General features: G+C 46.7%; 1 protein-coding gene across 1 annotated transcript in view; it reads left to right on the top strand.

The window, feature by feature from the left end:
- LOC141096646 (uncharacterized) overlaps positions 1–24,778 on the top strand; it is a 112,820-nt gene that overhangs the window by 19,223 nt on the left and 68,819 nt on the right. The window contains exons 2-3 of the mRNA XM_073583365.1: positions 19,788–19,947; positions 20,058–21,128. Coding sequence (XP_073439466.1) covers positions 19,788–19,947; positions 20,058–21,128 — 1,231 coding nt within the window. The remainder of the gene's footprint in view (positions 1–19,787; positions 19,948–20,057; positions 21,129–24,778) is intronic.

Genomic DNA, 24,778 nt, shown 5'->3' with positions numbered 1-24,778 from the left:
TAAGTCTTTCCTCCTTCTGGTTACTAGGGTTAGGACAAAAAGATGGTGGGATTATCTCCTGAGCTCTATGGAATCTTGACACCACCTTGGGAAGATAAGCTGCGTATAAAGGGGGTTTTACACATAGCGATATCGCTAGCAATATCGCTATAACGTCACCGATTTTGCTGCCAAAGCTGAAACCTGTACTTTGAGGGTACTTACCGCTAGTCCCAACTCTAATCCCTTCTGCAGGAATTCTAGCATGGCCACTATCGGTACATCCCTCTCCTGTATTGGCCCTGAGACAGATAAATATCTCTTCCATATCATTCCATAAATTCTGGTGGTTATTGGCTTTCTGCTACTAAGCAGTGTGGACACTAACCCTTCTGAGAAGCCTTTCTTCTCTAGTAGTGACCTCTTAAATTCCAGGCTGTTAAATGCAGCCTGGACCTCTGAGGATGATGGAAGGGTCCCTGCGCTAGAAGGTCCTGGTCCCCTGGGAGTACCCATGGATCCAACATGGATATTATCCTTAGCCAGTAGAACCATGGCCTTTTTGTCCAAAACGGGGCTTTCAAAATTACTCTGGCTTTGTCCTCTTTGATTTTCCTCAGGACTGCCGGTATGAGGCATATTGGAGGAAAAGCGTACAGGAGCCCTGATGTTCACTCTATTCTGAAGGCGTCTACTGCCAACAGCCTGTCTGCTGGACTTGGGGAACAAAACTTCTGTACCCTCCTGTTGGCTCTTGAAGCAAAGAGATTTATCTTGGGCCGACCCCACATGTCCACTGTCTGATTGAAGATGGACTATTCTCCTTGTCTCAACTGATTGCGGCTTAAAAAGTCTGCCTTCAGGTTGTCTACTCCTAGGATATGCAGGGCCGATAATGAGAGGAGATAATGTTCTGCCAGACATAGGATCATCTCTGTTATATGCATCAGCGTTAGAAAACGGGCGCCCCCCCTTCTCTCTGAGATGTGCCGTGACCTGGAAAATCAGCTTTGTGAATACTCAAGGGGCTATTGCCCAAAGGGCAGAGCTCTGTATTGAAAATGGCGTATTTGAGATCCTATTTGCACTGCCACCCTGAGGAACCTATGATCCTGCTGCCCGATAGGGACATGGTAATATGCATCCTCGAAATCTAGAACTGCCACGTAACATTTGGGGAGAGAAGTTTTACTGCCGATCTTATTGTCTCCATGTTGAATGAAGGAATTATTAGATAACTGTTGAGACCCTTCAGATTTATGATGGTTCTCAGGAGTTGTCCAGCTACTTTATAAGAAATAGAGGGGAATAAAACCCCTTCTTCTTTTAAAACAGCTACACTACCTCTTCTTCCAGGCTCTGTTGTTTTTCTTGCGAGGGTTGTACTGGGGTCTGTGAATACCTCTGTGGTGGCAGGTCGTGGAATCTCAACCCCAGGCCAGATCCCACGATCTGTCGAATCCAGGTGCTGGATGAAATCCTCTCCCAGGCAAAGAGGAAGTGAGTGAACCTCCCTCCCACCTGGGAGAAGCAGTCACTGGGAGGATTTTTTGGTGTCCCTGGAGGGCTTGCCGAAGTAAAAGCCTCTCCCTCACTTGGATCGCTTGTCAGAGCTGTTTTTGTCTCGGTCTCTATATTGCTGTCTCCTGAATTTTCAACCTTTTTGAAATGGCTGCCTCGGAAAACTCTTCTTCTTGTCTCCGGCCTTTTCTAGCACTTCATCCAAACAAGAAGTTACTCTCACAAGGCAGAGAGCAGAGCTTAATCTTTGCCTGCATATCACCCGGTCAGCATTTAAGCCACACGCATTGGCACTGGCCAATGCTGTTGACTTGGCTGCCAACTTTGCAGAGTCTGCTGAGGCATCAGCTAAAAATACTGCCGCTGCTCTGATGGTTGGTATCGCCTCTAAGATGGCTTCCCTGGAGACTCTATGTTCCACCTGATCTTCCAGATTGTCAACCCAGACCTTCAGAGATCCAGCCACACAGGTGGCCGCAATGGACAGCCTTAATGCCCCTGCCGAGGCTTCCCAAGCCATTTTAAGAAAACTATCGGTCTTCTTCTTTAATGGTTCCTTCAGGGAACCCAAGTCTTCAAACTAGAGGGGAGACTTTCTGGAGATTTTTGCGATGTCCACATCAATTCTCGGAGTCTTATCCCAGGACGAAGACACTTCTTCGTCAAAAGGGAATTTCTTTTTCAAAGAACTAATTATTTGTGTTCTTTTCTCTGGTTTCCCCCATTCTTTTTTTTAATGAGATCCTGCAATTGTTCATTAATGGGGAATGCTCTACTGATGCGGAGAGGGAAGCCGCCCTTTTTTTCTTGAAGGTTTCCTGTCCTTGAAGGGTGCATCCCCTCTCTCGTGGTGCAGTCATGGGTGATGGGAAAAAAAGCCTTTAATCAATGAGAAGCAAAGAAGAGCCAGGCTGAAGTTTTCCAAAGAACATAAGGATTGGACCATAGAGGACTGGAGTAAGGTAATCTTCTCTGATGAGTCTAATTTTCAGCTTTGCCCAACAACTGGTCGTCTAATGGTTAGACGGATACCTGGAGAAGCATACAACTCAGTGTCTTGCACCCATTGTGAAATTTGGTGGAGGATCGGTGATGATCTGGGGATGCTTGCTTCAGCAAGGCTGGAATTGGGCAGGTTAATCTTTGTGAAAGATGTATGAATCAAGCCGCATACAAGGTTAACCAGGAAAAACAGTTGATTCCTTCTGCTCAGGCAATGTTCCCTAACTCTGAGGACTGTTTTTTCCAGCAGGACAATGCACCATACCACACAGCTAGGTCAATTAATGTGTGGATGAAGGACCACCACATCAAATTCTTGTCATGACCAGCCCAATCTCCAGACATGAACCCCATTGAAAACCTCTTTTTCGAGCGCCGGATCCACCGTTTTTGATTGAAAAGCTTTGGAATGTAATCAAGAGGAAGATAGTCACAAGCCATCAAACAAAGAAGAATTGCTTACATTTTTGTACCAGGAGTGGCATAAGGTCACCCAAAAGCAGTGTGAAAGACTGGTGGAAAGCATGCCAAGACGCATGAAAGCTGTGATTACAAATCATGGTTATTCCACAAAATATTGATTTCTGAACTCTTTCTGAGTTAAAACATTAGTATTGTTGTTTCTAAATGATTATGAACTTGTTTTCTTAGCATTATTTGAGGTCTGCAAGCACTGAATTTTTTTGTTATTTTGACCATTTCTCATTTTCTGAAAATAAATACAAAATTTAGTGCTTGGAAATTCAAAGACATGTCAGTAGTTTATAGAATAAAAGAGCAATTTACATTATACTCAAAAATATACCATACCTATAAAGAGAAAAATCAGACAAACTGAAAATTTTGCAGTGTTCTCTTACTTTTTGCCAGATCTGTACATATACAAAAGGTTGCTCTTAAGATCTAGAGTACCTTGCACTCAATTGTAGACCATTTTACTCTCCAAGAGAGTTTTCATCTATGGTTCTGGTTGCAGTATATATTCCCCCTCAAGCATCTGTTAAAGCTGCTATTGGTGAATTAGCTTGCAAAATATCACAATGGAAGAAAGGATCTCCAGAAGCATTTGTGATCGTAATGGGGGACTTTAACAAAGGAAAACTCAACCTGGATCTCCCCAAATTTACTCAACATATAAACTGCTTCACGAGAGAGAACAATACGCTTGATTACTGCTATACAGTCATAAAAGGGGCCTACAGGGCAGTGAGGAGATCAGCAGTGGGCTTTTCAGATCATTGTCTAATTCATTTAATTCCAGCCTACAGGCAAAGGTTGAAAACATCCAAACCTACAGTTTATTCAAAGAAGACATGGTCTGAGGAGGCAAAATTGCAACTACAAGCATGCTTTGAATGCACGGACTGGGAGGTATTCCAGGAAACATGCTCGGGCCTGGATGAATGGGTTGATGCAGTGTCCTCATATATCCGTTTTTGTGAAGACACGTTTATTCCATCCAAATCTGTCCACTTTCGGGGAAACAACAAGCCGTGGTTTACAAATAAAGTCAGGTTGATCCGTAAGAGAAAAGAGGAGGCTTATAAAGCAGGCGATATTACTGAATTCAAGAAACTTAGGAACTCGCTATCTAAAGAGATCAAGTTAGCCAAACACGAGTATGCAAAGATTCTGGAGGAAAGGTTCTCATCAAAAGATACTAGATCTGCATGGAGAGGATTAAGAGAGGTCACCAATTATAAAAGCCACCCCACTATAGTGAACCCCAGCAGAAGTCTGGCAGCATAGTTAAATGAATTCTACTGCAGATTTGAGGCAAGCTCTACACACAGTGGCTATTCATCTCTAAGCTCCTCAGTCTGTTCATATAAAGATCATTCATTGTGCAACACCCAAGTAGTGATCTCCGAGGCAGAGGTGATACGCATCCTGAAGGGACTTAAGGTCAAAAAGGCACCTGGCCCTGATGGTGTATCTCCAATGTGTCTGAAAGTATGTGCTACCCAGCTTGCCCCTATACTGACAAATATATACAATGTGTCACTGAAAGAGTGCGTTGTACCTCAGTGTTGGAAAAGTTCCACAATTATCCCTGTCCCCAAGAAAGTGGGATCCTCTGAGTTGAACGACTATAGACCAGTAGCACTCACATCTGTAGCTATGAAAGTCTTCGAAAGAATTATGATGTCCCACCTGATAAAATTCACGCAGAAGCTATGGGACCCGCTTCAGTTTGCCTATAAGGAAAATCGTTCGGCAAACAACACTGTCAATCTGGCACTGAAGTACATTTTGGATCATACAGACGAACTGCACTCATATGTCTTGATTCTTTTCATGGACTTTAGCTCAGCGTTCAATACCATTGATCCGAATTTACTTCATAAGAAAATGGTAGCTCTTGGAGTCCCTCTCAACTTATGCTTGTGGATTTATAACTTCCTGACAGCCAGGATACAGAGTGTAAAAGTTGGACCATTCACTTCGGACACCTTGGTCACAAACATCGGGGCACCTCAGGGGTGTGTTTTGTCCCCGTTACTGTTTTCTCTCTATACGAATGATTGCATCTCTTCAGCAGACTCCGTAAAAATCTTGAAATTTGCAGATGATATGACACTGATTGGTCTCATCAGGGGAAATGCTGAAGACTTGTATCGGAGTGAGGTGGAAAGAATATGTGACTGGTGTAAAGCCAATAATCTTGTACTCAACACTAAAAAAACTGCTGAGATGGTTGTGGATTATAGGAAAGATCAACATGAGATACTTCCAATCTACATCCATGACGAAGTGGTTCTTAGGGTCATAGAGACCAAATTCCTTGGTGTTATCTCTCATGATCTTAAATGGGGGAAAAATGTGGATGCTGTTATAAGAAAAGCACAACAGAGGATGTTCTTCCTGCATCAGCTGAAAAGATATGGTTTGTCTAAGAATCTGCTGATCTTATTCTTTAATGCTGTCATCAGATCTGTGATTTGTTCCTCTCTGATAGTCTGGTATGGGGGAGCCACTGCGCATGACAAACTCCGCTTACAAAGGACTTTCAGAACAGCAGAGAGAATTATAGGTTCCCCCCTGCCTAAAATCCAGGATCTTTATGATAAGAGTATTCGATCCCACGCATTGAAAATTTCATCCGATCCCTCTCACCCGGGACACTCCTCATTCCAACTACTCCCTTCAGGACGTCGCTTCAGAGTCCCCAAACGCAGCACCAACCGCCATATGAACAGCTTCTATCCACTCTCTGTTCAACAATTAAATCGTCATGTGTAGACTATATACTGTATCTGTCTTGTTAGATGTTACTTGTTGTATCTGTTGTTATATATTATGTTGCCTCTTTGCCACAAAGAATTCCTTGTATATATGTAATATGTACTTGGCGATAATAAATAAATTTGATTGGTTTTGATTTGATATACATATTATAGTACTGATGCCTCGGTAACGGGCCTGTGACTCTGGCAGCAATCAATACATCATAATGATTACACTTGTAATATACTCGTATATCCTCTAGGAGGTGCACAGATAACACCTGCACCTAGGCCCTGACTCTTGTGGTGCCCAAAAACCTTTCTGTCATTTAAGAGGACACCAATATAAATGGCGCATGGTAGTTGGGTCATTGTTACAGATTTTTCAATGAGGCCTAGTAGCTTCAAGTTTTGCCTGGATATATGCCAAATTTTTCCATAAATTACAATGTTATTCCTATGCAAGCGGCTGTGTAACCTGCATCGCTCAGGTGACCTCATATTACATTCCTTTCTGATTAAATCTCTGTTAGTCGATATGGTAATTATCCATGTTTCCTGAGCGCAGGCCAGAACAGTGAAGCAATACATCATCCGCACACAGGGGAAGCCGAGCTCCGCAGTACGGTCTGTGCCAGCGCTGTGTGCAAGGAAAACATAAAGCGGGTGATGCGCACTGTATTATATAGCTGGAGAAGTCCTTCCCCCAGTGAACTCTGCTGGATAACATTATACTGGACATCCTCATGCTTTATATCCTCTGATTACATGCAGACACAGCACAGTTACACCAACTACCAGCTGTTCAGAGGACAAGGCAGATTTATTGTTCACTAAATGTGCATAAAATGTTACTAACGGGAAATTCATGCTGCACAAATCACAGGCAGCGTGGATCAAACAGCATTGATGAAGCTGATTAGTCTAAGGCCTGTCCCCGGCAACTTCTCCATGCCCCTCTACCCATGGTGTCTTAAAGAAGGCCCAGCCTACTCTGATATTAGAGACATGTTCACTCCTTGTTTTGGCTTACAAATACTGAGGTAAAATACTGACCAAATACTGAATGTGTGAATGTGGGCTAGTGGAGATTTCCACATTATATAATTGCTTCTTTCAGTATTTATAAAATGTGTCTGGATGCAGTGCCGCCATCGGGGCATTACTGCCCTGACTGGCGTATGGGCCCGGTCAGCAGAGAGCAGAGGGGGCCCGTCTCTTCTGCTGATCAGGCCGCAGCTGGTGCAGTATCTCAACCTGCGTCCGAGACATATGACTGGAGCCAGGAATGAGACACACGGGGGCCAGGATGGGGGATATTATTACCATAGGGGCCTATTAAGAGATATTATTACTGCAGTGATGTATTTTATTTTTTGAGGATTCTGATTTAAATTGGGGAGGCGGTCCTGTTACTGCGCAGAGTAATTGTAACTGGGTCTTCCAAGCTGGGGTACCTCTTTCAGTACCACCCCGTGTTTTCGGAGGTCCACTCTGCGTTGGCTGGAGTCTGAATGAATGAGGCTGGCTGGAATACCTCTGAGTGCATGGGCGCATATAAAAGATCACTTTACTCACAGGACACAGAATATATATCACACAGATACAGAGGGTCGGCCAATAGACAAGCGTCAGGCCAGACATGCATTACAAAAGCAGCAGGTGGCCGGAGCCTGGGTATGTTTACTGTGGGAATTACAAAGGTGGGGGGGAGGGCGGACACTGCTCATACATTAGGGACATGCATCTCACATGGAACCTATTATATATACATATAACTGCACAACATATTCTGGGTGCTGAGTTGTTCTGTAACACGGCTCCCCCTTTTCAGCGACGCGATCGGCATACACAGTCTGGTCCTCAACGGATCGGTTTGGGGATGACCGAAGTTTATGGGGTTGGTACAAGTTCCGTTTGTCGACTCTTTCACACATCAGGTTTTCGCCGTCAGGCGCGATCCGGCGCTTTTGACAGAAACCGGATCCGGCGAAATGCAATGCCGGATCTGGTTTCCCCCCCATTGACTTGCATTTGCGCCGGATCGCGCCGGATGGCCATGCGTTTCATCCGGTTTTCGCCGGATCCGGCAATGTGTCGCAATGTGTGGCGATCCGGCGTCTGGAAAAAACGTCTACTGTAACGTTTTTTGTCTCCGGCAAAAAAGCCGTACCCGCCGGATCCGGCGCGTCCGGCTTTTTCACACAATGAAAGCCTATGAGCGCCGCAATGCGCCGGATCCGGCGAAAGCCGGATCCGGTGGCCGGATCCGTTTTTTTTGGTCTGAGCATGCTCAGTAGCTCTGCCCACAGGAGATATATAAAAGCAAGACAATGGGACCCTCAGCCACACCCAACATGCCACCCAAGCCAAGAACCAGGAGCAGGAGAAGGCAGCAGACATCTGCAGCAGCAGCACCATCAGCACCACCCCAAATGGAGCAGCATGCTGAACGGGAGGGGAGTCCAGAAGCAGATGAGAGACGGTAATTATCAAATCCCCCATTCCTCCAAACTAGGGCCATGGAATATCAAGATATTCATTGGCCCTTTGTTTCTCTTTATTCAACAGCCGCCAAAGAGATGCAGCAGCAGCAGCAGCAGCAGCAGAAATGGCATCACTGGCAGCAGCAATACCCACAGCCATGGAGTCTGGCCATCAACAGGACAGCACATCTTCTTCTGGGAGCCCTCCCTCGCATCGTCAGCGTTTGACGGTAAGTTTTTATTTCCAAAATCCATCATCTCTGTAATATATGTCTATTCATTGACTTTTATTTCAAAACAGGAATCACAAGATGAAGAGGAGCTCCCAGAAGAAGAAGGAAGGGGTGGACAGACACCTGGAGTGGGCTCACAATTGGTAAGTTTTTTGCATCAAACGCAGAAACACAACATCACACTACACACAACACATAGAAAACAATGTTCTGCAGACCACACACAGCAAACAAATGCCTACATCCAAAGACATAACATTTTTTGTTTTCTTCTCTAGTCTTCCCAATCTGGTGCTCGGCCAAGAGGTCCTCGCAGTGCCTCCCAGGGTCGTCGGCGACAGCAACGCGGCGGTCACCAGCGTGTAAGTATAAATATTTTTTCTTTGTTTTTTTGCACTTTTTATTTCATTTCTTTTGTGGAGGCTAATTATGTTATTTTTGTCTTTTTCTTTAACAGCCTTCACAGCGTGCTCCCGACTCTGACGGTGAGGATGGAGGGATTGATGTGGACCGCCTCATCGATCTCGTCAGAGAAAGGGAGCCGCTCTGGAATATGGCTGACCGCCGCCACGCTGACCTGATCATTACCCGACGACTCTGGGAGGAAATCTGTTCTCTCCTTGTGGGCCACTGGGAGGACCTCGAAGCTCGGGCCCAGATTAAAGAGCGTAAGTATATACAGTAACGGTTGCTTGATGTAAACCAGTGTTTCCCGAACTCCAGTCCTCGTGGTCCCCACGGATCATGTGTTCAGGATTTCTATTTACTATGGAAATCCTGAAAACATGACCCCTGGGGACCATGAGGACTGGAGTTTGTGAAACACTGATGTTGTATACTAACCACTCCTTTCTCGTTTCAGGGAACAGAATTGTGAATCGGTGGCGTTCTGTGAGGGATCGTTTCAAGAAGGAGTTCAATAAAGAGATGCGGGCCCCGAGTGGATCTGGAGGACGCAGGAGCAAGTACAAGTACGCACAAGCCCTGTTGTTCCTCCGGGAAACAATGCTCACCAGAAGGTAAATATTACACACCACATGTGAAAAAAAATGTTAGATGTAACTTTTTTTTTTCAGCCAGGGCCATACCATGTCAGTATTTTAATTGTTTTTTTTTCTCTTTATTCCACAGCACGGTGAGCAGCACTCGGGAGCCTGCACGATTGGACCCTTCTGAGGCGATCCCTGAGGAGACCGGCACCTAGGGACACTTCGACCGCCCCGGTACATCTGCACCTTCCCAGCCTTCCCACACATTCGACCCATCTGTCCCATCCACCAGCACAGGAGCATCGTGGCCGCCTACATTACATGAAGCTGCTGGTGAGGAGATCGCTTTCCCTTTAACCCACCCTTCTGCCCCTGCCGCCTCTAGTACACCTGCGGGTACTGGGCGGTAGCGGCAGAGGGGTCAGGAAAAGAGTTATGCGCAAGAGTTATTGCATCTGAATGCATCTTTCCAGAACTGTCTCAAAGTCTTGTCAGAGCAAATCTCCGCAGGCTTTCAGCAGATCAACTCCAGCATTCTGGAGGTGAAGACACTTCTGCAAACCATGCATTCAGAAGCAAGATCTTCGCCAAACCACACCTTTTTCAGGTCTGTTGTGGAGCGCATGGCAACACTATCTCCTACCCAGCAGATGCATGTAATGCATTCGTGCCACGGTGCTCTACAGCAGGTTACCTCCCAACCTCCACCTCCCACCACTGTAGTTCCTCCACCTGCACCCCCTCCAGCCACTTTCCATCCTCCCCCTCCTATTACATCTGCACCCCCTCCAGCCACTTTCCATCCTCCCCCTCCTACTACATACCAGCAACCTGCCCAGTACCAGCAACCTCCCCAGTACCAGCAACCTCCCCAGTACCAGTCATCTCCCCACTTCCAGCAACCTGCCCCGTACCAAACTCCTTCCCCGTACCAAACTCCTTCCCCGTACCAAACTCCTTCCCCATACAACTTTCCATCAACATCATCTGCTCCTACAGTCCCTGCCCAACCCTCCACTCCACCGCTCACCACCTCTTCTGCCTCCCACATGTCCACCCATTCTGTAGCTTTTTCCACACCTTCACCTCTAACTGTTCCTTCCCCACCACGATCCCAGTCCTCTCTCCACACACCCAGTGTCGAAGTGTCCCGCAGCCCCTCCAGCAGTATTTCCACCCCACAGTACACAGAATTGTAATGTGTGTTTTTTGTAATAAAAATGCCCATTGGGTTTAAAACCTTTATTAAAAAAGTTTTTTGCACTTTAAAAACATTTTACAAAAAAAAAAAAATTTAAATAAAAGTTAAATTATCGTTTCACAATGGTTGTCTGTCATTTCTTTCTGCGGCGAACTATGTTTTAAAAAAAGGTTAAATACAGGGTATTTCAAAGGTAAAAAGGTATTCAAAACCAGGTATAACTGTGGGTAAATTTTAGCTTTTTGCCACAGTTGTGTTCCTGGTTGTGTTTGAAGCAAAGTATTTCACCTAAAAAGTTGTGTTTATTGTTGGTGATTTCCTACCAATGTACACAACTTTTGTTAAAAGGTGAAATACTTTGCATAAAACACAACCAGGTACACACCTGTGGCCTAAAGGTAAAAATAGTAAGACCATGACAAGATAGCCAACTTTGGTTGGCAAAGGTATATACTGTTGGTCCAGAAGGTACACAAGTTTAGGGCAAAAATCTCTCACACTCTGTCATCCCAGTGTACTCTGCCTTGAGGTGACATAAAGTATAGTGGAAAATTGTCCCTGAAACCGTCACAGAACTTCTAGTGGTAATATTTCCAATGACAACATCCATCTTCGCCAGTAACTTGCTCTTCTCTCCAACCTGCACTTTCTTCTCTACAACCTGTCAAAGAAGGGCTGTAGGAACATGCTATATCTAGTTTTCCAGTAGCCAATCCCGTTCGGAAGGCCACAAGGGTCAATTTTAAAAACCGGATCCGGCATTATCCGTCGAAAAACGGATAGAAAAACGGATAGAAAAACAGATGAACCGGATGAGACGGATCCGGTTTTGTCTGTCAAGAACAAGACGGATCCGGCAGAAAACCGGATCCGGCACTTCAGGTTTTACAAAACATTTGCCGGATCCGGCATTCCGGCACGACGCCGGATCGCGCCTGACGCCGAAAACCTGATGTGTGAAAGTAGCCTTAGTCCATCGGCGTTACCATTTTGTTTGCCGGGTCTGTAGTGGATGGTGAAGTCCAGAGGTTGTAGGGCTAAACTCCACCGCAGCAATCTGGCGTTGTCTCCGGAGACCCGATTAAGCCAGACTAGGGGATTATGGTCCGTTAGGAGGGAAAACTGTCGTCCATACAAATATGGTTGCAACTTCTTGAGTGCCCATACTACCGCCAGGCACTCCTTCTCGATGGCTGCATAGCTTACTTCACGGGGCAGTAGTTTCCGACTCGGGTAAGCTACCGGGTGTTCTTGGCCGTCCGGCCCGACTTGGCTCAGTACTGCCCCCAATCCAAACATAGAAGCGTCTGTGTGAACAAGGAAACGTTTAGTTGGATCGGGTGTGGCCAATACAGGGGTATTGGTGAGGGCGTCCTTTAGTTGGCGGAAGGCTTCCTCACACTCTGAGGTCCAGGTTACCTGGCGGGGTTGGTTATTACGGGTCAGATCAGTGAGGGGCTTGGCTACGCTGCTGTAATTGGGAACGAATTTCCTGTAATACCCCGCTGTCCCTAGAAACGCCATGACCTGGGTTTTGGTGCGTGGGATGGGCCATTTGGCTATGGCCTCAATCTTGGCTGGTTCTGGTCGCTGTTTCCCACTTCCCACCCAATGCCCTAAATACTGAACCTCTGCTTTGCCCACGTGACACTTGTTTGGGTTCAGAGTGATTCCGGCCTGGTGGATCCTGTCCAATACTGTCTCTAGGTGATTTAGATGCTCTTCCCATGTCGCACTGTAGATGGCGATGTCGTCCAGGTAGGCACAAGCATAGTCCTGGAGACCATCCAGAAGCCGGTCAGCCAGCCTTTGGAAGGTCGCCGGGGCATTCTTCATCCCGAATGGCATAACTCGAAACTGGAATAAGCCGAACGGGGTGACAAATGCCGACTTGGGAATAGCGTCAGGACTAAGGGGAATCTGCCAGTAGCCTGTGCATAGATCGATGGTGGTCAAATACTTTGCCACCGCCAGCCGGTCTAACATCTCATCCACACGCGGCATGGGATATGCATCCGTCACTGTTTTCTCATTGAGCTTACGATAGTCTACACAAAACCGTGTAGTCCCATCCTTCTTGGGCACTAACACTACAGGGGATGCCCAGGGACTATCTGACTCTTCAATGACCCCTAAACGCAGCATCTCTTGAATCTCTTGTCGCATCCCCTCTCGTACAGACTCAGGGACACGGAAGGGGTTTTGTCGCAGGGGGGTCTGATCCTGGGTCTCAACCTTGTGTTGTGCCAGGCGAGTGTACCCCGGTCTCTCTGAAAACATCCTCTGTCGCAGCCTCAACAACGCCTCCGCCTGCTGTCTCTCCCTGGGGCCTAGGTCTTCGCCCAAGTGTACCTGGTCCCATGTTTTAGACTGAGTCCTTTCAACTAAGACATCCGGCAAGGGAAGTCCGGCTAAATCCTCTGCTTCAGGTGCACAGATGGCCATTACCTCTTCAGGGCGCTCCCGGTAGGGCTTCAGCATATTCACGTGGAACATGCGGATAACCCTGGGGTCGTTACAATCGGCTACATTATAGGTTGCGTCGGCTATTTTCCCCACTACCTGGTAGGGCCCCTGCCATGCAGCTTGAAACTTATTCTGCTTAGTAGGCTCTAACACCAGGACCTTCTGTCCTATTTCCAAAGTGCGCTCTCTGGCCCTCTGATCGTACCATATGCGCTGGCGCCGCTGGGTCGCCTGCATGTTCTCACGTACAGCCTGAGTCAGCTCCTGTAGGCGGTCCCGGAATTCCAGCACATAGGGTACAATAGGTACCCCTTCTATGAGGCCCTCCCCTTCCCAGTGTTCCAGCACTAAGTCTAGGGGTCCCCTTACCCGTCTCCCGTATACCAGCTCGAACGGGGAGAACCCCGTGGATTCTTGGGGCACCTACCGATAGGCAAACAGGAGGTGTGGCAAGAATTTCTCCCAGCCCCTGTAGGTCCTGGTAAAAGTCCCAATGAGCTGTTTTAATGTCCCGTTAAAGCGTTCACACAACCCATTGGTTTGCGGGTGGTATGGGGCGCTTCTAATGGACTTTACGCCGCATAGCTTCCACAGTTGGTTGGTCACCTCTGCTGTAAACTGGGTACCCTGGTCCAAGATAATCTCCCGAGGAAATTCAACCTGTGAGAAAACCTGGAGCAGGGCAGCCGCCACCGTCTCTGCCAGTATGTTAGGTAACGCAACCGCCTCTGGATACCGTGTGGCATAATCTACCACTGTCAATATATACTTTTTCCCGGACGGACTGGGTTTGGCTGACGGCCCTATCAGATCGACCGCTACTCGGCTAAATGGTTCCTCCACAATGGGGAGGGGGCGTAATCTGGCCTTGCATCGATCCCCCCTCTTGCCAATGCGCTGACAACTGGTCTGGCAGTACTGACGAACATCATAGGTTTCCCCCCGGCCAAAAGAAGTTTTGTGTCAGACGATGCCTGGTGCGACTGACGCCGAAGTGCCCAGCCAAGGGTATATCATGAGTAGTGTTGAGCGATACCATCCGATACCCTAAAATATCGGATCGGATGGTATCGGCCCGATACGAAAAAAGTATCGGGTATCGCCGATTCCGATACCGGAAGTCCCATTCAAGTCTATGGGACGTCCGGTATCGGAATAAGAAAACCCCTTTTCTCTCCTTGTACAGCCTCTCGGGGGGGTGTACGGACCTTCCGGGGGTCTGTGCCGACTACCCGGGGGTCTGTGCGGACTGCCGGTGGTCTGTGCCGGCCTGCCGGTGGTCTGTACCGACTGCCCGGATGTCTGTGCAGGCTGCGGGGGGCTGTGCCGGCCTGCCAGTGGTCTGTACCGACTGCCCGGGGGTCTGTGCGGACTGCCGGGGGGCTGTGCCGGCCTGCCGGTGGTCTGTGCCAACTGTCTGGGGGTCTGAGCAGACTGCGGGGGTCTGTGCAGGATCGTCCCATCGGGCGATGCCTGCTACCATGACGGTAATTGACACATTAGCCAATGATGGGACAGTAGTAGTCCCATCATCCAGCTAATGTGTTGAATGTACAAAAAAAAAAAAAAAATACATACTACATACATACTACATGCTACATACATACTACATACATGCTACATACATGCAACATATATACTACATGCATGCAACATACATACATACTGCATATATACCACATGCATGCAACATGCATACTACATATACACCACATATATACTACATGCATGCAACATGCATACTACATATATACTACATATATACCACATATACCGGGGGTCAGTGCCGACTGTCCGGGGGTCAGTGCCGACTGCCCAGGGGTCTGTACCGGCCTGCTGGGGGGCTGTGCCGGCCTGCCGGTGGTCTGTACCGACTGTCCGGGGGTCTGAGCGGCCTGCCGGGGGTCTGTACCGGCCTGCCGGGGGTCTGTGCCGGCCTGCCGGTGGTCTGTACCGACTGTCCGGGGGTCTGTGCGGACTGTCGGGGGTCTGTACTGGCCTGCCGGGGGTCTGTGCCGACTGTCCGGGGGTCTGTGCCGACTGCCCGGGGGTCTGTGCGGACTGCCGGGGGTCTGTACCGGCCGGCCGGGGGTCTGTGCCGGCCTGCCGGTGGTCTGTACCGACTGTGCAGGGGTCTGTGCAGGCTGCGGGGGGCTGTGCCGGCCTGCCGGTGGTCTATACCGACTGTCCGGGGGTCTGAGCAGGCTGCGGGGGTCTGTGCAGGATCGTCTGATGGGACTACAAGTCCCATCGGGCGATGCCTGCTACCATGATGGTGATTGACACATTAGCCAATGATGGGACAGTAGTAGTCCCATCATCCGGCCTATGTGTTGAATGTAAAAAAAAAAAAAAAATACATACTACATACATACTACATGCTACATACATGCTACATACATACTACATGCATGCAACATACATACATACTACAGTCATGGCCAAAAGTTTTGAGAATGACACAAATATTAATTTTTACAAAGTCTACTGCTTCATTTTTTCTAATGGCAATTTGCATATACTCCAGAATGTTATAAAGAGTGATCAGCTTAACAGCAATTTCTTGCAAAGTCAATATTTGCCTAGAAAATGAACTTTATCCCCCAAAACACATTTCAACATCATTGCAGCCCTGCCTTAAAAGGACCAGCTAACATCGTTTCAGTGATTGCTCCATTAACACAGATGTGGGTGTTGATGAGGACAGGGCTGGAGATCAATCTGTCATGATTAAGTAAGAATGACACCACTGGACACTTTAAAAGGAGGCTGGTGCTTGGCATCATTGTTTCTCTTCTGTTAACCATGGTTATCTCTAAAGAAACACGTGCAGTCATCATTGCACTGCACAAAAATGGCCTAACAGGGAAGAGTATCGCAGCTAGAAAGATTGCACCTCAGTCAACAATCTATCGCATCATCAAGAACTTCAAGGAGAGAGGTTCCCTTGTTGCCAAAAAGGCTCCAGGGCGCCCAAGAAAGACCAGCAAGCGCCAGGACCGTCTCTTAAAAGTGTTTCAGCGGCGGGATCGGGCTACCAGCAGTGCAGAGCTTGCTCAGGAATGGCAGCAGGCAGGTGTGAGTGCATCTGCACGCACTGTGAGGCAGAGACTCTTGGAGCAAGGCCTGGTCTCAAGGAGGGCAGCAAAGAAGCCACTTCTCTCCAGAAAAAACATCATGGACAGACTGATATTCTGCAAGAGGTACAGGGAGTGGACTGCTGAGGACTGGGGTAAAGTAATTTTCTCTGATGAATCCCCTTTTCGATTGTTTGGGACATCTGGAAAACGGCTTATTCGGAGAAGACCAGGTGAGCGCTACCACCAGTCTTGTCTCATGCCAACTGTCAAGCATCCTGAAGCCATTCATGTGTGGGGTTGCTTCTCAGCCAAGGGAATGGGCTCTCTCTCAGTCTTGCCTAAAAACACAGCCATGAATAAAGAATGGTACCAGAATGACCTCCAAGAGCAACTTCTCCCAACCGTCCAAGAGCAGTTTGGCGATCAACAATGCCTTTTTCAACATGATGGAGCACCTTGCCATAAAGCAAAGGTGATAACTAAATGGCTCAGGGAACAAAACATAGAGATTTTGGGACCATGGCCTGGAAACTCCCCAGATCTTAATCCCATTGAGAACTTGTGGTCAGTCATCAAGAGACGGGTAAACAAACAAAAACCTTCAAATTCAGACAAAATAAAAGCATTGATTTTGCAAGAATGGACTGCTATCAGTCAGGATTTGATCCAGAAGTTGATTGAGAGCATGCCAGGGAGAATTGCTGAGGTCCTGAAGAAGAAGGGTCAACACTGCAAATATTGACTTGCTGCATTAACTCATTCTAACTGTCAATATAACCTTTTGATACTCATAATATGATTGCAATTATATTTCTGTATGTGATAAAAACATCTGACTAAGGCTGGTTTCACATTTGCGTTTTTTAGCGCTGGAAAAAAACGCATACGTGCGCATGCGATTTTTCCCCTATATTTAACATGGGTGCGCATACATGCGCGCTTGTCAGCGCATGTATGCGATTTTCATGCGCTGCGTTTTTTTGGGGTGTGCGTTGGTATTTTCCAGACGCTGCATGTTGCATTTTTTGGCCCTGGAAAAAAGCGCATGCGCACGTATGCGCACGTTTTGCGCTAAAAATGGCCATTATAGCCTATGGATGCGCATACGTGCGCACTGGCATGCGCAGGTATGCGATTTTTTAGCGCTGCGTTTTTTGGGTGGTGTCCACTTTTTATCCTAGTTAGAATCTTCTAAAGTCAAAAAAAAAAAGTCTATATAAAGGAGGTGCCTGCCAAAACTCTGCCACTACTACACTGACAGATTGAAGAGCAGACAGTCAACCAAGAACCCATTATATCAGCGAAGAATGTGAGTATATTACATTATATGCCTGTCCTTTTAAATTATGTATGTACTAATGATTTTTATTATTTTTACATGCAGTATGTCTTCAGAATCCGAGTATTCCCCATCGCGGCAGGAATTGGCGCAAGCAGACCGTGAGGTGATTATTTTCGTGCATCTGGTAAGTATATCTGCTGCTTCTCCAAATCTCTTACGTTTTTTTCAACTTTCAGACATCGTCATCATCATCTGCGGACGGCACTAGTGAGGGCGAAGAGCAGGAGCAGCGAAGCCAAGTCCCGGTGGTGATACGGAATGTAAGTATCAAATGATTTGTAATGTTCTTTATTTTTTATCTTCTATTTTTACTCTTTTTTTTGTTTCTTTTTTTGTAACTTTTTATTCAATTTAAATTTGATTATTCTAATGAATGTGTTTTGTCTAGGTTCCACAACGTGATGAAGACGTCTACCTGGATAATGAGCAGCTCATCAGCCTGGTCCAGGAGCGTTCGCCGTTGTGGGACAGCCGTGACCTGCTGTACAAGGACAATGTGGTGACCCGGCGGCTATGGAATGAGGTGGCCGCAGCGTTGATGGATGGCTGGGACAGCGCCACAGCATCCTCCAAAAAGGCGTTTAGTGAGTATTTCCCTGCTCTGTATTGTGCCGCAGTGACTGTTGTCCTTGACGGCACTGTTGGGTTTCATGCTAGGCGTATTCTAGCAGGAAACCCAACAGTGTCATCGGGGTCTACAGTGACTGCTTTGAGTATTGTATTGCTACATTGTGCCGCAGTGACTGTTGTCCTTGACGGCACTGTTGGGTTTCGTGCTAGGCGTATTCTAGCAGGAAACCCAACAGTGTCATCGGGGTCTACAGTGACTGCTTTGAGTATTGTATTGCTCTGTATTGTGCCGCAGTGACTGTTGTCCTTGACGGCACTGTTCGGTTTCGTGCTAGGCGTATTCTAGCAGGAAACCCAACAGTTTCATCGGGGTCTACAGTGACTGCTTTGAGTATTGTATTGCTACATTGTGCCGCAGTGACTGTTGTCCTTGACGGCACTGTTGGGTTTCGTGCTAGGCGTATTCTAGCAGGAAACCCAACAGTGTCATCGGGGTCTACAGTGACTGCTTTGAGTATTGTATTGCTACATTGTGCCGCAGTGACTGTTGTCCTTGACGGCACTGTTGGGTTTCGTGCTAGGCGTATTCTAGCAGGAAACCCAATAGTGTCATCGGGGTCTACAGTGACTGCTTTGAGTATTGTATTGCTACATTGTGCCGCAGTGACTGTTGTCCTTGACGGCACTGTTGGGTTTCGTGCTAGGCGTATTCTAGCAGGAAACCCAATAGTGTCATCGGGGTCTACAGTGACTGCTTTGAGTATTGTATTGCTACATTGTGCCGCAGTGACTGTTGTCCTTGACGGCACTGTTGGGTTTCGTGCTAGGCGTATTCTAGCAGGAAACCCAACAGTTTCATCGGGGTCTACAGTGACTGCTTTGAGTATTGTATTGCTCTGTATTGTGCCGCAGTGACTGTTGTCCTTGACGGCACTGTTGGGTTTCGTGCTAGGCGTATTCTAGCAGGAAACCCAACAGTTTCATCGGGGTCTACAGTGACTGCTTTGAGTATTGTATTGCTACATTGTGCCGCAGTGACTGTTGTCCTTGACGGCACTGTTGGGTTTCGTGCTAGGCGTATTCTAGCAGGAAACCCAACAGTGTCATCGGGGTCTACAGTGACTGCTTTGAGTATTGTATTGCTACATTGTGCCGCAGTGACTGTTGTCCTTGACGGCACTGTTGGGTTTCGTGCTAGGCGTATTCTAGCAGGAAACCCAATAGTGTCATCGGGGTCTACAGTGACTGCTTTGAGTATTGTATTGCTACATTGTGCCGCAGTGACTGTTGTCCTTGACGGCACTGTTGGGTTTCGTGCTAGGCGTATTCTAGCAGGAAACCCAATAGTGTCATCGGGGTCTACAGTGACTGCTTTGAGTATTGTATTGCTACATTGTGCCGCAGTGACTGTTGTCCTTGACGGCACTGTTGGGTTTCGTGCTAGGCGTATTCTAGCAGGAAACCCAATAGTGTCATCGGGGTCTACAGTGACTGCTTTGAGTATTGTATTGCTACATTGTGCCGCAGTGACTGTTGTCCTTGACGGCACTGTTGGGTTTCGTGCTAGGCGTATTCTAGCAGGAAACCCAACAGTGTCATCGGGGTCTACAGTGACTGCTTTGAGTATTGTATTGCTACATTGTGCCGCAGTGACTGTTGTCCTTGACGGCACTGTTTTTTTTTATCAACAGTGGACAAAGTCCGAACACGTTGGCGTTCGATCAAGGACCGCTTCAACAGTGATGTTCGTGCTGAGGGCCAGGTTCGCAGTGGATCTGCGTCAAGGACCAGAACTAGATACCGTCACTATCACGCGTTGCAGTTCCTAAGACCGGTCCTTGCCACAAGATCGTAAGTATTATACATTTTGGGTTTTTATTTTTATTAATCTGTGTTTTTCTAATCCACAGCTGATGCTTCTTGTAAAGGCATGGTAGTAATGATTTTCCTTTCTTCCACAGCACCTGGAGCAGCACCCTGCAACCTGGCCCTGGAGCGGTCCTTCCTCGGACGTCCTCTGACCCGTCCCAGCCATCCGACAGCCAGGAAGCACCTTGCAGGTCAACCACACACACAGCTGGTGACCAGGAAGCTGGGCCATCAGGTGTTCCCCTGTCCCAGGTCTCTGCCACTGGTTATGCGGGCACTACCCGCCAGCGGCAGAGGGCCTTGGACAGGAATGTCTTGCCCGAGTTTATGCATTTGAGCGAGACATTTAATTCCAGCCTCAAGTCACTGTCCGACAGAGTTGAAAGCGGTTTTGCACTCATGGAACGTGGTTTTAACCACTTTGAACACCGCTTCAATTCTGTAGAACAGCGCCTTGACCGTCTGGAGGCCGACCTCAACAGACCAGCACACCATTTTTTTAGTAAGATTGAAAAGGGCATGGCGGAACACCTTAGTCCTGATCAACAGCTGAATGTGCTGCAGGCCTGCAACAATGCTTTCTTGCAGGCTATGCAGCATAATCGGTACGGTCAGCAGTCAGTGGTGTCCTTTCCACCTGTGCCACCATTGACTCGCTTCACCTCACTACCGACTTGTGCTGCATACCACTGCACGGACACCTCTATTCAAAGCCAGGACACCCACCGTTACACCACCACAAGTCTGAGTGCAGCTGGTCACTTCACCGACACCACCATGGCAAGCGCTGCTCCTGTCTGGAGCACCACCGCCAATCCCATGCATGCGTGGAGCTCAGCCACCACTAGGCAAACATGGAACAGCCCTGCCGCTACAACAACATGTAGTAGCCCTGCCACCACCACTCTGCAAACCTGGGCCATCACTGCCGCCACCAGTCCTCCTGCAAGGACGAGCACTGACAACGAAGAGCAGCAGCAGCCACCTCAGCAGCAGCAGCCACCTCAGCAGCAGCAGCCACCTCAGCAGCAGCCGCCACCTCAGCAGCAGCAGCAACCACCTCAGCAGCAGCCGCCACCTCAGCAGCAGCCGCCACCTCAGCAGCAGCCGCCACCTCTGCAGCAGCAGCCGCCACCTCAGCAGCAGCAGCCGCCACCTCAGCAGCAGCTGCCATACCAGCAGACGGGGGACCTACATTCCATATTTGCCCCTACTTCAAGGCGAAATCAATCAAGGCGGGCATTGGGCCAAAGTCGGTCCAGGCACACAAGCCTACGGCGACATGCCATTACAACTAATGTACCTGAACAGATTTCCTCTCCTACAAGTGTTCCAAGTTTAATTCCCTTAACTGGACTACCTTCCCCCACAAGTTTTGTTGCCCCTTCCCCTCAAACACCGTCTTCAACTGCAAGTGTTGCATATTCCCTGCACACCCCCAAATTGAAACCATCTGCCCCCAAACGCCGTAAAAAATAATTTTTAGTTTTTTTTTTGTGATAAAAAATAAATGTACATTTGTGGTTCACCATTAATAAGTTTCATTAATGTTGTTTGCGCCGCTCACACACACTGATGGGTAAATACATGTTAAAAACCAACCCAAGGGCTAGTATAGTCATATGTGAAATAACATGGACTAGTATAGTCATTCCAAGGCCTAGTGTAATAACTCTAGTTTTACCAAATAGAATCTGGTTTCATGAAAAACAAACTGTTGAAACTTGTCTAAAAAATAAGTTTCTTTCTAGTTTCACCAGTTTGTTTTTTGTGAAACAAGATGCTAGTTGTTAAAAATCGAGTTATTACAGTAGGCCTTGGTATGACTATACTAGGCCGTGGTATTTCACATATTACTATACTACTAGCCCCAAGGCCTACTATACTCATACCACGGCCTAGTATAGTCATTCCAAGGCCTAGTGTAATAACTTGTAATGGAGCAGATTACATGAGCAGATTACATTCATCCACTCAATGCTGACTTGTATTCCCCATGGACTTTCATTGGGGTTGGGTTTTGAGGGTTGTGTTTTGAGAAAATCACATACTTTGTTTTAAACTAGTTGCACAATTTTCTCTTGAAAAAAAATGGTTTCCTGATTCATGGCCTGCAGCTTTGCTCATTCCAATATATTTCACGCAGACTAGCAATGCTGAATTTTAACTCATATGTGTATTTACCTGCCCAGGTGTGTGAACATAACAAAATTCAGTTATACATGGGAAGTTTTTTAATTAATTGGAGTTTAAAAAATATAGTGCACTCAGTAATGGTATCAAATAAGGATTTTTATTACCATAAACAACAACATTACACCATTTCATCTTGCCAGTGCACCCGTCCTACATCAGAAATAAAGTAGGCCGCAAATTTGTCCCTCATTTGGCCAACTTCAACGGATGACCTGAGAGTGTGCTGAGTGAATTCAGGCAATGGGTTAGGAGCATCATCGTCCAGTTCAAAGGTCGGGTGCTCTTTAGCCATCACAAAGTTATGTAGAACCACACAGGCCTTCACCACCTCATCGACTGTTTCAAGTTTAAGATTAATGGCCGTGCCCAGAATTCGCCATCTGGAAACAAGAATCCCAAAAGCACACTCGACAGTTCTTCTGGCCCTGGTCAGCCTGTAATTAAAAATTTTTTTGGTGTGGTCCAAGTCCCGGCTGGAGTAGGGTTTCAGTAAGTTTCCGCACATTTGAAAAGCCTCATCGCCAACCATTACAAAGGGCAGTGGCGGAGCTTCGGTGTGAGGAAGAGACCGTGGCATAGGGAAATTAAATTGGTTGCCATACAACCTCCGGCCCATGTCTGAGTTTTTAAAAGCCTGCGAGTCATTACCACGGCCAAATGCTCCAATGTCCACTGCTACAAACATACATCCGGCATCCGCAATCGCAATGAGTACTATTGAAAAGTACTTTTTGTAATTATAGTACTCAGATCCCGTTCTTTGGGGTTTGATGATCCGTATGTGTTTCCCATCAACAGCTCCCAAACAGTTGGGAAAATTGCATACTGTCCAGAATTTGTCAGCAATTTCCATCCACTTTTCAGCGGTGGGCAGGGGCATAAATTCTGGGCAAAGAACATTCCAGAGAGCCCGGCAGGTGTCAGCAACAATTCCAGACAAGGTAGAGATTCCAATACGGTACTGGAAGTGTAGTGAGGATAGGGTTTCTCCAGTCGCCAGGAATCTGTGAACAGACAAAGAAGTAAAATTAATATTTATGTATATTATTTTTAAAAACTATAAAAAAAAATATTAGTACATTCACGAAAACTAATTACCCAAGGTTTTGAATACTAAATTTACAAAAAAAAAAAATAGACCACACCCCTTTGTTTTTAAAACATACCGTAATGTCACCAGTAGCCGTTCCTCAGGAGGAATCGCACGACGGAGCTGTGTGTCCTGTCTCCGGATGGATTGTTGGACACGAGCAAGCAAATCCATGAAACTTTCGTGGGACATCCGGATATAATCAGTAAATTTCTCCGGGTTTGCACGTAGCTCGCTGTAGAGGGTGTGGTATGCCCCACGGCTCTCCCGGAGTTCAACAATCGGATGTATCCACATACGCCGCCGTCTTCGCTGCCTCTCTCTCTTCCTTTGTTCATGGCAAGCAACTGCATACGCCTGAGCCATCGCGATGTCCAAATCCAAGTTGAAGTGAAAACTCTTCCAGCGCAGATCCATGGTCACGAGAAGAATCAAGCAAATGTGAACAATACTGTAGACAGGGTCTATATATATTAACATACCACACCCACAATGAAGTCCCATTGGTCTTGTGTGTTGTTGAATGGTTGTTTTTTCTTTTTTGTGGGGTTTTTCCAAAATCTGTAAAAAAACGCAAACGCACAAAAAACGCATACAAACGCGCAAAAACGCTGCGTTTTTTTCCTGCATGCGCATTAAAATGCTGGAAAAAAACGCAGCGTTTGTATGCATTTGTATGCGTTTTTTTAATGCGTTTTTTTGCGGGAAAAACGCGCTGCAAAAAAAAGCAAGTGTGAAACTAGCCAAACACACATAAAAACCAGAGGCCAGCAGATCATGTGAAAATATAATATTTGTGTCATTCTCAAAACTTTTGGCCATGACTGTACATATATAATACATGCATGCAACATACATATATACTACATGCAACATACATACTACATATATACCACATATATACTACATGCATGCAACATACATATATACTACATGCAACATGCATACTACATATATACCACATATATACTACATGCATGCAACATACATATATACTACATACAAAATGCATACTACATATATACTACATGCATGCAACATACATACTACATATATACCACATGCATGCAACATGCATACTATATATACCACATATATACTACATGCATGCAACATATATATAATACATATATACTACATGCAATATACATACTACATACATACTACATATATACCACATGCATGCAACATGCATACTACATATATACTACATGCATGCAACATACATATATACTACATACAATACATTCATACAATACATACATATAGACATACAGTACATATAACATAGAGTACATACTCACCATCACTTGTCACTTTGATCCCCGAAGCCATTGTCATTTGTGGAATAAATATTAAAATAACAAACAAACAATATACTCCCTGATCCGCAGAAATCCACGAGAGTCCCACGACGATCTTGCGTGGAGAACTGCAGCATCAGCTGATGCTACCGTTCTCTACGGGGCCCAGGAGACCAGTGTCGGAGGTAGGTATCCTTCCGCCCTGTATTCCTCCGCCAGTGTA

Source organism: Dendrobates tinctorius, unplaced genomic scaffold (genome assembly GCF_039654945.1).
Source record: "Dendrobates tinctorius isolate UK_male_01 unplaced genomic scaffold, ASM3965494v1 ptg000075l, whole genome shotgun sequence".
NCBI classification, from domain to species: Eukaryota; Metazoa; Chordata; class Amphibia; order Anura; family Dendrobatidae; genus Dendrobates; species Dendrobates tinctorius.
The sequence above is the reverse complement of the archived record's forward strand: the minus strand, read 5'-3'. Positions and strand labels throughout refer to the sequence as shown.